The sequence below is a fragment of the Pelobates fuscus genome, chromosome 11, assembly GCF_036172605.1.
Source record: "Pelobates fuscus isolate aPelFus1 chromosome 11, aPelFus1.pri, whole genome shotgun sequence".
Taxonomy (NCBI): domain Eukaryota; kingdom Metazoa; phylum Chordata; class Amphibia; order Anura; family Pelobatidae; genus Pelobates; species Pelobates fuscus.
Genome location: NC_086327.1, coordinates 104055644 through 104071407, shown reverse-complemented (window position 1 = coordinate 104071407; position 15764 = coordinate 104055644). Strand labels below are relative to the sequence as shown.

General features: G+C 39.0%; 1 protein-coding gene across 1 annotated transcript in view; it reads left to right on the top strand.

Annotated features, from left to right (window-relative positions):
* The window catches only part of ILVBL (ilvB acetolactate synthase like), a 30305-nt gene that overhangs the window by 10204 nt on the left and 4337 nt on the right, over nucleotides 1-15764 (top strand). Inside the window, exons 5-15 of the mRNA XM_063435842.1 lie at nucleotides 197-335; nucleotides 625-736; nucleotides 951-1050; nucleotides 3458-3555; nucleotides 4174-4310; nucleotides 8473-8607; nucleotides 8810-8924; nucleotides 9615-9784; nucleotides 13428-13498; nucleotides 14200-14271; nucleotides 15304-15409. Of these exons, the coding sequence (XP_063291912.1) occupies nucleotides 197-335; nucleotides 625-736; nucleotides 951-1050; nucleotides 3458-3555; nucleotides 4174-4310; nucleotides 8473-8607; nucleotides 8810-8924; nucleotides 9615-9784; nucleotides 13428-13498; nucleotides 14200-14271; nucleotides 15304-15409 (1255 nt within the window). The remainder of the gene's footprint in view (nucleotides 1-196; nucleotides 336-624; nucleotides 737-950; nucleotides 1051-3457; nucleotides 3556-4173; nucleotides 4311-8472; nucleotides 8608-8809; nucleotides 8925-9614; nucleotides 9785-13427; nucleotides 13499-14199; nucleotides 14272-15303; nucleotides 15410-15764) is intronic.

Genomic DNA, 15764 nt, shown 5'->3' with positions numbered 1-15764 from the left:
CCCCCCTTTTCTTTTGTATCCATCCCTTATTTTGGAAAATTTTATCACATTTTAAAATTGAAAAAATATATATATTTGCTTTATATATATATATATATATATATATATATATATATATATATATATATATATATATATATATATATTTTTTTTTTTTTTTAATGTACTTGTTTTTCTGCTTTTCATTTCTGTATAGGGTCGGGGAGCTCTCCAAGATATAGACCAGATGTCACTATTTAAGCCAATTTGTAAATTCTGTGCCTCTGTTAGGACAGTACGCCAGATCGTTCCTGTGCTAAGGAAAGCTATGGCTCTCGCTCAGTCTGGAACACCAGGTAAGTAGTGGTAATGTGAGCAGTACGGGCAGCTACTGCTCACAGATTAATAATCTATGTTAATCTTCAAATATGCTAGCAGTTTGACTGGCACAGTGTAAAGAATAAACTATGTAATGGTGATAAAGTGTCAGCGTTTTGTTACTTTATTCAGTTTAGTGAATACACTGATTAAAATGTTCTAATAGCCAGGTTTTTCAGTGACATGTCTGTATGCTATTAACAAGTTCCTGTTTCATTTTTTATTTGTTTTCTCTCTCTCTCTCTCTCTCATTCACACTATCTCCAGGACCAGTGTTTGTTGAATTTCCTATTGATATTTTGTATCCGTACCATGTTGTCCACAAAGAACTGTCCCCAAAAGGTGTTCCAAAAGGAATTGTAGGCAAAGTTATCAACTGGTGAGTCTAAAGATTCTCTTTACAACTATTTATATCTTAAACTAGTAATTGCTCGAAGCATCATAATTTACAGGGTTTTTAAAGGGAAAACGGGGCTGTTGGGGGCATTTTGGATTGAGGACTGGTTTGGGAACCACTGGGCTAGGATATTGCAAGATGGACTGGTTTGGGAACACATTATGGTATTTAAATAAGTTCATATTTCTTGTTTTAGGTACTTACAGAATCACCTTAAAAATTTGTTTGCTGGAGCCTGGGAACCTTGTGATGTTTCACCTCTCCAGGTCTCTATCCCTCTTGCCACGGCTGACCAGGTAACATGTTTTCTTTTTTTTAATAAAAATAAAAATAATTAATTCTGCTGCATGTGTAAATATAGCCTGTGTTTGTTATGGAATTTCATCATCAAAAAAATATCTTATAACCATGTTCAAATAGTATTGCGCCTTGTACTTCTATGCCATTTGATTACCATATTTTTACCATATTTTTCGCTCCATAAGACGCACTACACCATAAGACGCACCTAGGTTTTAGACGAGGAAACCCAGAAAAAAAATATTCTGAACAAACTGTCCCATAGTGTTTCTTACTATGGGACAGTTTGTTCAGAATATTTTTTTTTCTCCCCTGTCCCATAGTGTTCCTTACAACTCACTCCCCTCTCCTGTCCTATAATGATCTTTAACCCCCCCCCCCCCTCCCCTGTCCCATAGTGATTTCCCCCCCCCCCTTCCTTTGTCCCATTGTGATTTTTAACCCCTCCTCCCTGTCCCATAGTATTCTTTAACCCCCATCCCCTTGTCCAAGTGTTCTTTAACCCCCTCCTCCCCTTGTCCAATAGTTTCCCTCCCATAGTGTCCTCACCCCCCTCTCCTTGTCCCATAATTACTTACCTGTCTTGTAGCGTGGGCCGGCTTAACAGCGCGCACCGCGGTACAGGAACTTCAATTTCAGGTTCCGGTTTCCGGCGGGACTGAAAGGAAGTGTGCACACTGAGTGCGCACTTCCTTTCAGTCCCGCCGGAAACCGGAACCTGAAATTGAAGTTCCTGTACCGCGGTGCGCGCTGTTAAGCCGGCCCACGCTACAAGACAGTTAAGTAGTGCTTAGTCACTTTTCTGTGAATTGTATTTCATTGAGTTATGTAGATACATTATTAGATCTATGAACGGACATTACATTTTTGAAATACTATTTATATATCTTCACAGCCTTTTCTAATCAGAGGGGCCCAGAGAAGGGGCGTGTTGTTATCACCAATGACAAGCACATACCCCCAAAGTGAGCATGTTTGCTTATTGTTTTTTCCATGGCAACCAATGCGCAGAGCTCTACTAAAGAGCTCTTACTTGGGAAATAGGCCCTGTGTAAAGCACATTGCTGCGTTCGCTTGTGTCTCTGGTGTCTCCATAAGTGGGTTACAAGAGGACAAAAATGCCAGGAGACCGTATTGTGCATGTGTTTGTGGGCTAATTGTGGTATTGCACAAGTGTTAAGTGACCTGTGTGTATTAGACGCAGTGTGTGTCTGTCGGGGATTTAGCGTATTCGTAAGGGATCCATAATGTGTCTATGGGATGTATTCTGTGTGAGTGAGTCGTGTATGTATGTGTGCAGCATGTGTCTGTAGCAGTTCTAGCGTGTTTCCAAGGGATCTCTATTGTGTGTGTATATGGAATATACTTTGCGTGTCAAGGATAGAAACATAGAATGTGATGGCAGATAAGAACCATTGTGCCCATCTAGTCTGCCCAATTTTCTAAATTCTTTCATTACTCCCTGGCCTTATCTTATATCTAGGATAGCCTTATGCCTATCCCATGCATGCTTAAACTCCTTCACTGTGTAAACCTCTACCACTTCAGCTGGAAGGCTATTTCATGTATCCACTACCCTCTCAATAAAGTAAGACTTCCTGGTATTATTTTTAAACCTTTGTCCCTCTAATTTAAGACACTGTCCTCTTGTTGTGGTAGTTTTTCTTCTTTTAAATATAGTCTCCTCCTTTACTGTGTTGATTCCCTTTATGTATTTAAATGTTTCTATCCTATCCCCCCTGTCTCGTCTTTCCTCCAAGCTATACATGTTAAGATCCTTTAACCTTTCCTGGTACGTTTTATCCTGCAATCCATGAACCAGTTCAGTAGTTCTTCTCTGAACTCTCTCTAAGGTATCAATATCCTTCTGAAGATACGGTCTCCAATACTGCGTACAATACACCAAGTGAGGTCTCACCAGTGTTCTGTACAATGGCATGAGCACTTCCCTCTTTCTACTGCTAATACCTCTCCCTATACAACCAAGCATTCTGCTAGCATTTCCTGCTGCTCTATTACATTGTCTGCCTACCTTTAAGTCATCTGAAATTATTACCCCTAAATCCCTTTCCTCAGATGTTGAGGAAAGGGATTTAGGGGTACACAGGCCGCCATTTCCTCTGATACTGCCTGGTTCAGTCCACCCACCGCTCCCTTTATCAAGCCATATTTTGTTGGGCCCTTTACTACAGGCCTACCCAAACGTCGGTTTCGGCACATCACTACCGATTTACACCACCACTACTATAATTCGGCTTATTGTCCCTGACCGCAAATATATGTATATGTGTATATAAATTGTTTTCATTTTTTTTTTTTTTTTTTGTCAGTTAAAATTTATAAGCATGCATATTTCTCTCATTTTCAGTAATTCTCTATTTGTCAATTCTTAATGTCATTCAGGTTCAGCGGTGTATAGAGCTGGTGAGCCGTGCAAAAAAGCCAGTATTCCTTTTGGGTAGCCAGGTCACCCTTCCTCCTATTCCTGTAGAAAAACTCAGGTAAAAGTAAACTCCAATAATGTGACCGTTTCATAACTCGTGCAACTTTTCATTCTTGTCTTAGTATAAATTAGGACCCAGTGCATTTATATTGCAGCCAAAAAAATCAAACAATTGGCAAAAAGTTTGGTTTTTGTACTGTATAATTAAGAGTGACATAGTTGGGTCCTGTATAGGCCATGGTATGGTGAGCAGAACAAAGGAAAGTATTTTATGAATTTAATTTAAAAAATAAATTTAAAAAATCCAAATTTACAATTTAAAAATACAATTAAAAACAATAAAATTACAGAGTGCATTGTTCCTGTCAAAATGTATTCTAGTCTCATTTTGTTAAATTCCTCCCTTCATATTGTAATTCATTACGGAATAAGTTGGTGCTGTATAAATGTCAATGATAATAATAATAGTAAATATTTTTATTGAATGAAGTATGATGTGTGAGTTTATTATGGAAACCAGCACCACCTACTGACCATCTAGTATATTGCATGCTGAGTTTTGTTTTTAGTTTTTTATTTCTATATGTTTAGCATTTATTTATTATTTGTATTATAAGAGCTTATATTGTTTACTTACTTGATCATAAAATCTTTTTTTTTTTTCTGCACTTAACAGAAAATCTTTGGAGTCTTTAGGCATCCCTTGTTTCTTGGGAGGTATGGCAAGAGGCATGATGGGAAAGGACAGTCCTTTGCACATTCGTCAGAATCGAAGGGATGCCTTGAAGGAAGCAGATCTGGTCATTCTGGCTGGTAAGAATTTGCATAATTGGTGGAATAGATTGTTGTGTAAATTAAAATATCCCAGAGTAATAACACAATTACCAGTAAGTGTAGCTTATCATTCTGCCCATATTTTCACTTTGCCTAACCATGGTGTCAATGGGTCTGCCCTCATCTGATACGTGTCTTAGCTGTAACTGTTGCTATACTGTTAATATCTGCAGTGGATGGGCCAAAAGGCCCAGTCCTTAGTACCTTTGTTTTCTCCTTTCCCCAAAACAATCACAGAGCAATGGACAACAGTACGTAAAGGTGACACCAGTGTTATCTATAATAAGAGCATCAATCGGTCTATAGTCCCTAGGGGTGAATAGAGGAATATGCTGAGCGACAGTAGTATAGTCAAATGCTGGACCGCATATATGAATGTTAAATCATGCTTAAACACAGAATGGTTAGGAGATGCACAATTCATTAGTGTATATAGTGGTTGAGTAGAGAAAGGCGCTAGCAAACATGTACAGTCTCCCTATCTGGCTTCCAGAACGAGGGTGTGCATAAAGAGTGAGAGCGCCTAACGAAGGAGGCCACGGGGGCAGGGTAGGTGTAGTTTGGTAGCAAAGTAGACACCATGGAGTTTGAGCTGAGGACCATATCTGCTACTTGTCTCCTTAAGCTTAGTGGCGTACAGCTCAAACGTGGCAGAAGCACAAAGATCAGCAAGGCGTAATCATTCCAATCTTTTATATCAGTTTTTATTTATATTTAATAATTCTCTATTTTCATATAGAAAAAGTACACATACAGGCATATTAGAGTCAAAGTTTAGTTAGACAAGTTCTCTAGACACAATGTTCGTAGGAGAGCCTTAACATTTTTATCACATGGTCTCGCAAAGTCGTTTATTTGAATTGTCAGACATTCATATGAACATACTATTTGTTTACTTCGGTTGGGAGAGAAGGGTTGATATCTAAAGCAATACACCATATGATTTCAGCTCTGGGCTAATTAAGTAGTATTCGTGTACTAAAAGTGGGTGTATTATTGGTTCAGGGAGGACCTTTTGTACAAATGTATACAATCTACATATTGTATTAATAAGGGATATGGGGAGAGGCATAATGGGAAATTGGATCTGATTTTACTGGGGGAGTTATACAGTATACCAGTAAGAAAAGATGAAGAGGTAATAGAAGAAAAGGTGTAGATTAAGGGACCTCGGATGAGTATAGGGTAGAAGGAATTAAGAGGGAAATAGGAGCCAAAGCGAACAAAGTAAATATAATAGGGGGAATGGGGGGGGGGGGGGGGGAAATGTGGGGCTCACCCAAGGAATTGGATAAATGGGTAGGGAATATATTGCAATATAAGCAAAATGGTCAAGAGCGCCTTGGACGCCCGTTTTTATTTTTTGGAACATATTGTTTCTCTGTGTAGAACATTCAGTTTCTGTTGTGTCTCCATTTAGCCAGGGGTCCCAAATGTTTTGGTACATTTTGGGAATGTCCTGAACATGGGATTATAGTCTGTCCATGCTTTGGTTGTCTTTTTTGTTTTACTGTGGTTAGGGCTGTCACATGACCAGGCAACCATGACTTTCTTGTTGCTCTACTGTCAATAATGCTACACTTGTTGACAGTTTATTTTCGGCCTTTATAAATGAATCAAATGGTTTGGGAAAAAAAGTAGAGCCTGTGGGTCCAAGTGTCAGCGGGGAGGAGGTGCATTTTTGCTAGTTTGAGGGGTGTGCTGTACCAACGAAATAACATTTTGTAGACCTGTTCTTTGTGACTTACACAAAGGGTGAGGGACTTTAATCCATTCCATATCTTTGACCAATCAAAGGCTTCCTGTGCGGGACCTAAATGTTTTCCCCAGGCTGCAATATAAGGGAGGGTAACTTGTGTGTTGTGTGCAGCCATGGAAATGTATAGATCTGACGTTTGACCTTTTGGGTTGGGTGCACCAGTGCATCTTAATTCATAATCTGTGAGGGGGGCCGTACTAGCCTGCTTCACCATTGGCATGGAGGCTAAACTCCGAGTTGTATATACCTAAAATGATCAGATGTGGAGAGGGAAGTGTGGCAGGTATTTTTGTATTTTCCCTTATTCTGTTCGGGGAATATAGATGCTTGCAAAATGTTAAGGGGTCGTGGAAATAGTTTGTTTCTCTAATAACTTGGCTTATGTTTTCTCGCCAGGTTAATAAACATCTATATTTACCAAAAAGGACCAATACGCAATCTGCCGTTCTTTATAAAAAAAATATGCATTTATTCTACTTCAAAAGTAAACAATAATATACTCACCAATGATATTTCATAACAGAGAGTGAGAGATCTTTTTAAGTAGTCGTCTTTGTTTCAGCAAGTCAGGGACACACCAGGCGAGGAGAGCGTAGCGTAGGATAAAGGGAACATGGTCCTTTGTCCTCAGTTCTTTATAGGCAAAATTATGTCATAACTTTTTAATTAGACTCTGGTCATATAAGGAAACTCCCCATATTAGGACCCTAACCCCAATCTTCCTATACAGCACAGACCAGAGTCCTCATGGTACAGAATAGCAAACAATCTGTTCTTTTTTAAACCCATTAGACAGCTACACCTTAATATGTATTTGAATAGGAACATATAGAATATATATATATTTCTACAGTTTCAGAGTATAGATATAAGAGGACAATTCTAATTTATCCTTTACCCATTCCCATAGGACTAATGAGTGAGTTATTGCGGGGAGGTTGGAGGAACAAGAGGTGCATTGTGGTTTAGGTAGCCACATGTAAAGAGAGGGGTAATCCACTCCAAACATAGGTTCTCTAAGTCTGTCCATCAGTTTTGACCTGGTGGTGTATGCGAATGCTGGACTTGGGGCCAGTTGAGCTGCGTTAAAATAGTGTAGGAAATTGGATAAGCCAAGACCTCTGTGGTTTATTTCAGATATTGATATTTCCTTTTTTATTTGTGAAATGTACATCCTTATATTGACCAGGATTTTTTTTAATGTAGTTCCCTCTGCCTTGGCCTTCAACAACTTAATTTTCCCTTTTTGGAAAAAAACCAAACGAACCCACCTAAGCCTATCCATAACCTATTATTACAAAAGCTCCACTGGTATCCAATCCACTCTGTTTTCATTTAAAACAAACCGCTTTCAACATTCTAATTCCTGTCCTTTTTGTTCCTTAACCCTCTTTTAGCTCTGCTCCATTCTAGTTCTGCTTGTTTTTCTTCCGTATATGTATATCTATTTCCTTTCAAAACTTGAATAAATAATTATTATATTATAAAGTAGGTTTTAGGTGACAGTTTTCCTATAAAACAACACATCATACCTGTAATGGTGTATACCATATCAAAACGTTATGCTTGTTAAATTTAAAAATCCATATGTTAATAATCCTAACAATATAAAAACCCTACTAGGGCAAAATGTCCCTTGTCACATCAAATGAACACCCTCAACCTATCCATACCTCCCAGGACTTAATGAAAAACCTTATAAATCTTTGTATATGTTCTATAACAGAATTATGTGTTTGCAGCTGTCTGATCATCATTGATGAAAACTGTCTGACAGTTGATTGATTAGGACTAGGTGAACATGTGTTTTGTTACTTTTATGGAGAGCAAAAAACAGATCGCAAGAGTATTCTGAGAACGGACAGCAACTGAAATAGCCTGCCCTTGGTGGGTCCCCGCTCAGAACTCAAGCTGGTTTTAGCTCATCTAGTGCAATTACAGAGAGAACATATCTGAAGCATATCAGACTGGTCCCACTCATACGGGCAGTCCAGATCCGAAATGCCAGCAAGTTCCCTCTGCACGAGAGACACAGCAACCCCAGACGATTGTTTCAGGCTCCGAGAGCAAGGGGTCCACGTCTGGATTACCCTTTAAACTTATGGAGAGCAAAAAACAGATCGCAAGAGTATTCTGAGTATTCTAATTTGTTACTTTACTATAGACGATTAATCTAAATGCGCAGCCTAAGGAAATATTGTGTTTAGATCTCCCTTTCAAAAATAGTAATCACAACCTTTGCTATGCTTGGATGATATATTATTTTGTTACTGGCATGCTTTAATACACATTTCAATCAGTAGGTTTACAACTGTGTTGATAAATTGATTTGATTAATATCGATATGAAGTGAATATTTTATTTTACATTTGCCCAACACAGGCACAGTCTGTGATTTCCGTTTATCATATGGCCGTGTTCTGAACCGTCGCAGTAAAATCATTGCTGTAAATAGAGATCGATCTCAGCTCTTGAAGAACTCCGATATGTTCTGGAAACCAACTGTTGCAATACAAGGTAACCTAAAGGATTATGAACAAATTATTCCCCTGCAGTAACACAGGTGGTTTAAGAACGACTGATTTAAACCAGACTTGAGAAACCCATATTATGATTTATTTTTATATTTTATTGTTAGACCAGCCATATATCTTGTTTAAGTGGTACTGTATACTTTAACCATCTCTTACACAGACCATACTGAATTTATGTTGTGCAGGGGATGCTGGCTCCTTTATAGTCAATCTCTCAGAGGGACTCAAGGGATATACCTGTCCCTCCGACTGGACAGAACAACTGAAGTCAGGAGATGTCACTAAAGAAAAAACAAATAAGTAATGTATCTAATCTGCTGATATGATGTATGACTATGATCTGAATGGAAATCTCCACGGTTTACAAATATAAACCTTAACTTGGTAGAAGCTTGAAACGATATGTTTGTTTTTCTGCATTACCATTCACTGCAATATTTATTGTATACTTTGATGAACAAAGATTGCTCCATTCTCCAATTTTCTGTGATAAAAGATTCCATTTAAAGGGGACAATAACGGCATTAAATGACTTACATTTTGTGTTTAAAGAATCAAAAGAAATGCACATATCAAAAGAAGAATGAGTATTAAATTTGCTTGAATTGTTCATGATTTGTGATGTAAACATGAGGCACAATATGCAAAGTAAGTACCAAAACAACAATTTACAAGAACAATTTATTTATGTTGTCATAAGCAAAGGCAGAGGCGACAAAATAAATGCACGCCAGATGTGTTTAAACGATCATTCACATGATATTCAGCCATGATTTAAGCTGTCTAAGCATTATGTGAAATGCAGCTCAGTATGAAGGTAAGCCATCACTGCTTTACACTATTTTAGAAGGGGTAGATGTGCAAAGACGTCAAAACCAAAATATTTACTAATTAACTGCCTGTAGGGCTGTACTTCTCGCTTGTTTTTTTTACTAATTCAAATTTCCTGCCCGCATTTTGATTGGGAAAACTTATGTCTTTGATACTCAGGCAAAAAGCTGAAGAGAAAACTGAAAGACATTTAAATCCTCTTAAGGTTTTGCATTTGGTGGATGAAGAAATGGCAGACGATAGTATCATTGTAGCAGATGGAGGAGACTTTGTAGGAAGTGCTGCGTACATCCTACGCCCCAGAGGTCCACTGCGCTGGTTAGATCCAGGTAATATCTGGTGGAAAAAAATATTCTGTACTAACCTACAGCATGCAATCCTAAATCATAGCACGGCCCCCAAATGGACATTTTTGCCTCGTTTCCACTGAGTGGAACGGTTCGGGTCGGTACAGTTTGGAAGGGTTAGAATGGTCCAGCCTATTCAGGTAAGCATTTCCACTGAAAGTCGGACCGCCAGGGGCCATGCGGGGTTTAGACCCAATGCCTAGCGTGTCATAGCGTGTCTTTTGTCGTGAGCATTGACGTTTTCATGTCCGCCAATCAATGGATTGTATAGTGTGACGCTAGTAGCTCTGCCCTAACCATACCGTACCTTTTCCCATGGACCTTCATCTAAAGGGGGACCAGGAATGGTGCGGTTCGGTTCAGTTGTACGGGCCACTTTCATAATGGAAACACTCAAAATAGCGTACCGTACCGAACAGACCCGAACGGTTCCTCTCAGTGGAAACGAGGCATTAGTGACTGGTAAAGTGGAGAGATTTGTTGTCAGTCTCCCAATATATAAATTATTTCACATAAACTGTTTACTTATCTGAAGACTGAAGACTGAAGCAAGAGACAAAGCTTTTATTGCAGATCATTATTATAATATTTAAATAATTACTCAAAAAAATGACAGCAATGATAAAACGGCTGGCAGGAATTTCTCACAATTCGTATTTTATTTCTTTAAAATAATTTCTCTGCAAGAAAAGCGTGGCCTATGTTTATCTTGTATTCACGTGGATTCTGGGAGTGTAATCTGAGTGCACATTTGATTTAGATTGGTTATGTGCATTATTCCAAATATCTGTTGTCATCCATTGCAACTGGACATTTTGGCATTCTGACAAAAGTTTCTATAATACAATGTAACTTTGAATTACTGCCTAAAGACCATATCTAAAAATTATCATTGATGATGGCAAGAATACTAAAAAGAAGGCACTTAATGAAGTGTTTGGGGTGTATGAATAATACCTCTGCAGTCCTACTGCTCCATTCTCTGCCATTTAGAAGATTTAAAGGAACACTATAGTCACCTAAATTACTTTAGCTAAATAAAGCTGTTTTAGTGTATAGATCATTCCCCTGCAATTTCACTGCTCGATTCACTGTCATTTAGGAGTTAAATCACTTTGTTTCTGTTTATGCAGCCCTAGCCACACCTCCCCTGGCTATGATTGACAGAGCCTGCACGAAAAAAAACTGGTTTCACTTTCAAACAGATGTAATTTACCTTAAATATCTCTAAATTTAACTTTAATCTCATACGGGAGGCTCTTGCAGGGTCTAGCAAGCTATTAACATAGCAGGGGATAAGAAAATCTTAATCAAACAGAACTTGCAATAAAGAAAGCCTAAATAGGGCTCTCTTTACAGGAAGTGTTTATGGAAGGCTGTGCAAGTCACATGCAGGGAGGTGTGACTAGGGTTCATAAACAAAGGAATTTAACTGCTAAATGTCAGAGGATTGAGCAGTGAGGCTGCAGGGGCATGTTCTATACACTAAAACTGCTTCATTAAGCTAAAGTTGTTCTGGTGACTATAGTGTCCCTTTAAATCCATTTGTTCATGCAGCCCTTGTTACACCTCCCTGCATGTGACTCACACAGCATGTCTACATCCTAAAAAAAAACAACAATTGTAAACCCTTCTGAACAGGGGCGTATTTGCCGCGAGGCAAACAAGGCATTTGCCTTAGGCGGCATTTTCCAGGGGGCGGCAAAAAAAGCCGCCCCCAAACGCCCAGGGCAAATGCCTTGTTAGCCTTGCGGCTAACAGACATCCTGGGCTGGTGGCTGCTGGGCTGGTTGCTGGGCGGGCGGGCGGCTGGCGAGGGAGCACTTCCTCTGAGCTGTCTGCTCAGCTCCCTCGCGCGCCGCAGAGTGAGGCTGGGAGCCGGAATATGACGTCATATTCCGGCTCCGCCTCCCAGCCTCACTCTGCGGCGCGCGAGGGAGCTGAGCAGACAGCTCAGAGGAAGTGCTCCCTCGCCAGCCGCCCGCCCAGCAACCAGCCCAGCAGCCCGACCGGCAGCCCCACTAGACCCCAGGGAGAGGGAGAACCCCCCCAGCATTCCCAAAGGTAAGGAGGCTGGGGGGGTAAATTAAAAAAAAAAAATGAGTTAATGTGAGTGAGTGTGTCTGTTAGTGAGTGTGTCTGTTAGTGAGTGTGTCTGTTAGTGAGTGTGTCTGTTAGTGTGTGTGTCTGTTAGTGAGTGTGTCTGTTAGTGAGTGTGTCTGTTAGTGTGTGTGTCTGTTAGTGAGTGTGTCTGTTAGTGTGTGTGTGTGTGTGTCTGTTAGTGTGTGTGTGTGTGTGTGTGTCTGACTGTGTGTGTCTGTTAGTGTGTGTGAGTGTGTCTGTTAGTGAGTGTGTCTGTTAGTGTGTGTGTGTCTGTTAGTGAGTGTGAGAGTGTGTGTGAGTGTGTCTGACTGTGTGTGTCTGTTAGTGTGTGTGAGTGTGTCTGTTAGTGTGTGTGAGTGTGTCTGTTAGTGTGTGTCTGTTAGTGAGTGTGAGTGTGTCTGTTTGTCTGTTAGAGTGTGTGTGTGTGTGTCTGACTGTGTGTGTCTGTTAGTGTGTGTATGTCAGTGTGTGTGAGTGTGTCTGTTAGCAGCTAACAGACACACTCACACACTCACTAACAGACACACTCACACACTCACTAACAGACACTCTCACACACACTGACATACACACACTAACAGACACACTCACTAACAGACACACTCACTAACAGACACACTCACTAACAGACACACTCACTAACAGACACACTCACTAACAGACACACTCACTAACAGACACACTCACTAACAGACACACTCACTAACAGACACACTCACTAACAGACACACTCACTAACAGACACACTCACTAACAGACACACTCACTAACAGACACACTCACACACAGACACACTCATACACTCACACACACACACTGACAGATACGCATCCATTAGCTAACAGTTAGCTAATGGATGCGTATCTGTCAGTGTGTGTGTATTTAGAAGGCGGGGGAAGGGTTGGGTGGGGGTGAGGGGGGCGCCTGAGTTTTGTCCTGCCTAGGGCAGCACAAAACCAGGATACACCCCTGCTTCTGAATTAAGCAGTGAACCTGCAGGGGCATGCTCTATCCATCAAAACTTCTTTATTAAGCTAAATAATGGTTCTTATAGTTTCCTTTTTATAAGTTTTATTTTGTTTTAATATTTATTGCTTCTGAAAACGCACTGTGGACTTTTAAAATCTGTTCAATGCAGTACTTTTTAAGGAGTTTTGGAGGGCTATGACATAGAATTGGTATCTCTGGGTTAATGGGTTGTTTCTTAGACTAGATGAGTACATGGGTATTCTAGTACCCAGGAGTTTTTGCATACAGGAAAAATAATTGAATTGTAGCAAAATAATTTCTAAATGGCAATACCTGTTCAGGAAAACAAATCTCCTTATCAGCTATACTCTCATCTTGGCTCTTTTTAGTCTAAATTTAGCAATTTTGATTTGAATTCAGTAGCCGAGCTAGTGAATAAAAGCAGACAGACTCGGAAAACAAAACACCCTGATCTGTTACTAATGTCTGTAAAATATCATGTGCTATGCTTTGAACAATCCTATTCAGATGTGTCTTCATATCTCCTTTTTAGGTGCATTTGGTACTCTCGGTGTTGGTGGTGGATTTGCTTTGGGGGCTAAGCTGTGCCGCCCAGATTCAGAGGTAATGGAATCCCCCTCCCAGAGACACCATAGTTATTTATTTTTTATTTTTTTTATTTGTTATTAAGAGAGCATCAATTTTTTAAAGATAACTTTTTTTTCATTTTGTAAACTTTATTTAATCAGCTCCACCCTTGCAATGCTACCATATTTTATTACTTGCTACTTTGTCTACCCCCAAATACTTTTGAAGCAGAAATAAAACTGCCTCCACAATAAATAATACAATATATACACATATACATATATATGTTTGGATATATTAGACTATAGTAAAGGCCTATATCAATCATCCATTTTCAAAGCAAATTAATGCTTGGTTATAATTTTAAAACCACGTCACATTTAAATGACTTCATCTGCTCAAGAATGAGCTAACTCTTTTTTTCTAACTTACCTAAAAGAATATGCATTTCGAATTGTTGCAATACAACCTCTGCACCCCCCCCCCCCCCCCCCGACACTTTTCCCTTTTTTTTTTTTTTTTTTTTTATGTTTTGTTCACAATTTTATGAGAAATTATGACTCTTATAAGTATTTGTTTACTAAATCTTTTGAATAGAGGTTAAGAAGATATTAGCTTTGATGTTATAACTCTTGGAATATTCCACCTCCGATGTATTGGCTGTAACCTGCTCTATGAAAATGTAAATAAAAAATGATCTAATGATGTATGTTTGTGTTTTGTTTGTATGATTTTAGGTGTGGATTGTATTTGGAGATGGATCATTAGGATACAGCATTGTAGAATTTGATACTTACACACGTCATAAGGTAGAATTGATTTTTCGATTTTGTTTTAAGATTTTGAGAAATTGTTCTATCTAATTAGCCGCTAAGCTGGCAGGATGATGCATGTGCACATGACACATGGAAATAATTCATATGTGGTTTGTGGATTTGTTGTACGGCAGGTTAAGCTGAACATAAAGAGAAACAAATAGTGATAAATTGTACATGTATGTGCTTTGGGTAGCTTTTCTATTGTTCCTTACCTGCAACCCTTCGTTCCAGCCTTACCATACTGAAGACTTAAAGCGACACTATGGTCTTCAATACAACTTTACCCTAATGAAGCAGTTTTGGTGTATAGATCATGCCCCCACAGTCTCACTGCTCAATTTTCTACCATATAGCAGTTAAATCCCTTTGTTTGCAGCCCTAGGCACACCTCCCTGTATGTGACTTACACAGCCTTCTTAAACACTTCCTGTACAGAGTCATCTAATGTTTACACTTACTTTATTGCAAAATCTGTTTAATTTAGAATTTCTTTCTCCTGCTCTGTTAATAACTTGCTAGACCCTGCAGGAGCCTCCTGTATGTAATTCCAACTTACAGAGCAGGAGACACTAAAACGTCTAAAGTATGTTAACATCCGATTGAAAATTAAACCATTTGGTTTTCATGCAGGCTGTGTTGGTCACAGTGAAACTTCAGAGGCATGATCTATACAATAAAACTGCTTCATTAAGTGAAAGTGGTTTTGGTGACTATAGTGTCCCTTTAAATTGTGCTACACTTGTACCTGTTATGTTTCACCTTACAAATATACAGTTTTTATCAAAGATATCATGGTCTATTTTTCCAAGAAACTTATAATACTATGGGCCTTTTGTAGACATGTTACCATTATTAAAAATATATTTTTCGGTTTAAAAAAAAAAAAAAAATTAGTTCCAGAAGATTTGTTTAGGGTGATGCTGGGAAATAATAAAGTAACGGCAAGGAAGGGCCCTATTAAAAATTTTTTGCTATGTAACATTTTTTTGTTATTCTGGCTGTTATTTTTTTCACGTACGATAGACTCCAGTGATTGCGCTTATTGGAAATGATGCTTGCTGGAGTCAGATTTCTCGAGAACAAGTTCCAATGTTGGGAAGCAATGTTGCCTGCAGCCTGGCCTATAATGGTGAGTCAACCGATCCATATGAATACATTGTTCTAAAGGTGGTTGGTCAAATTGATTTGTTTGGGTGTTGGATCTCCCTACTTGAAGATTTACATTTTCAGTTCTTGCAGCTTCTGTTCTCAAGCTTATCGTCTGAGACTTTGTTAGTAACAAATAATGCAACTTTTCTTAATATATCAAGCAATCAAAATAAAATATTTATAATTTTTTATATGCATCACTGCATTAAGGTTCAGTATTGTGGCAATAAGGAAGCTGCATCACAAACTCCTTTTGTTGCTGCTGTCATGTGGTAAGGCAAATAACTGGTAAGACACAAATGCTTTTAAGCTTTATAATTGCGACACTGGTGAAA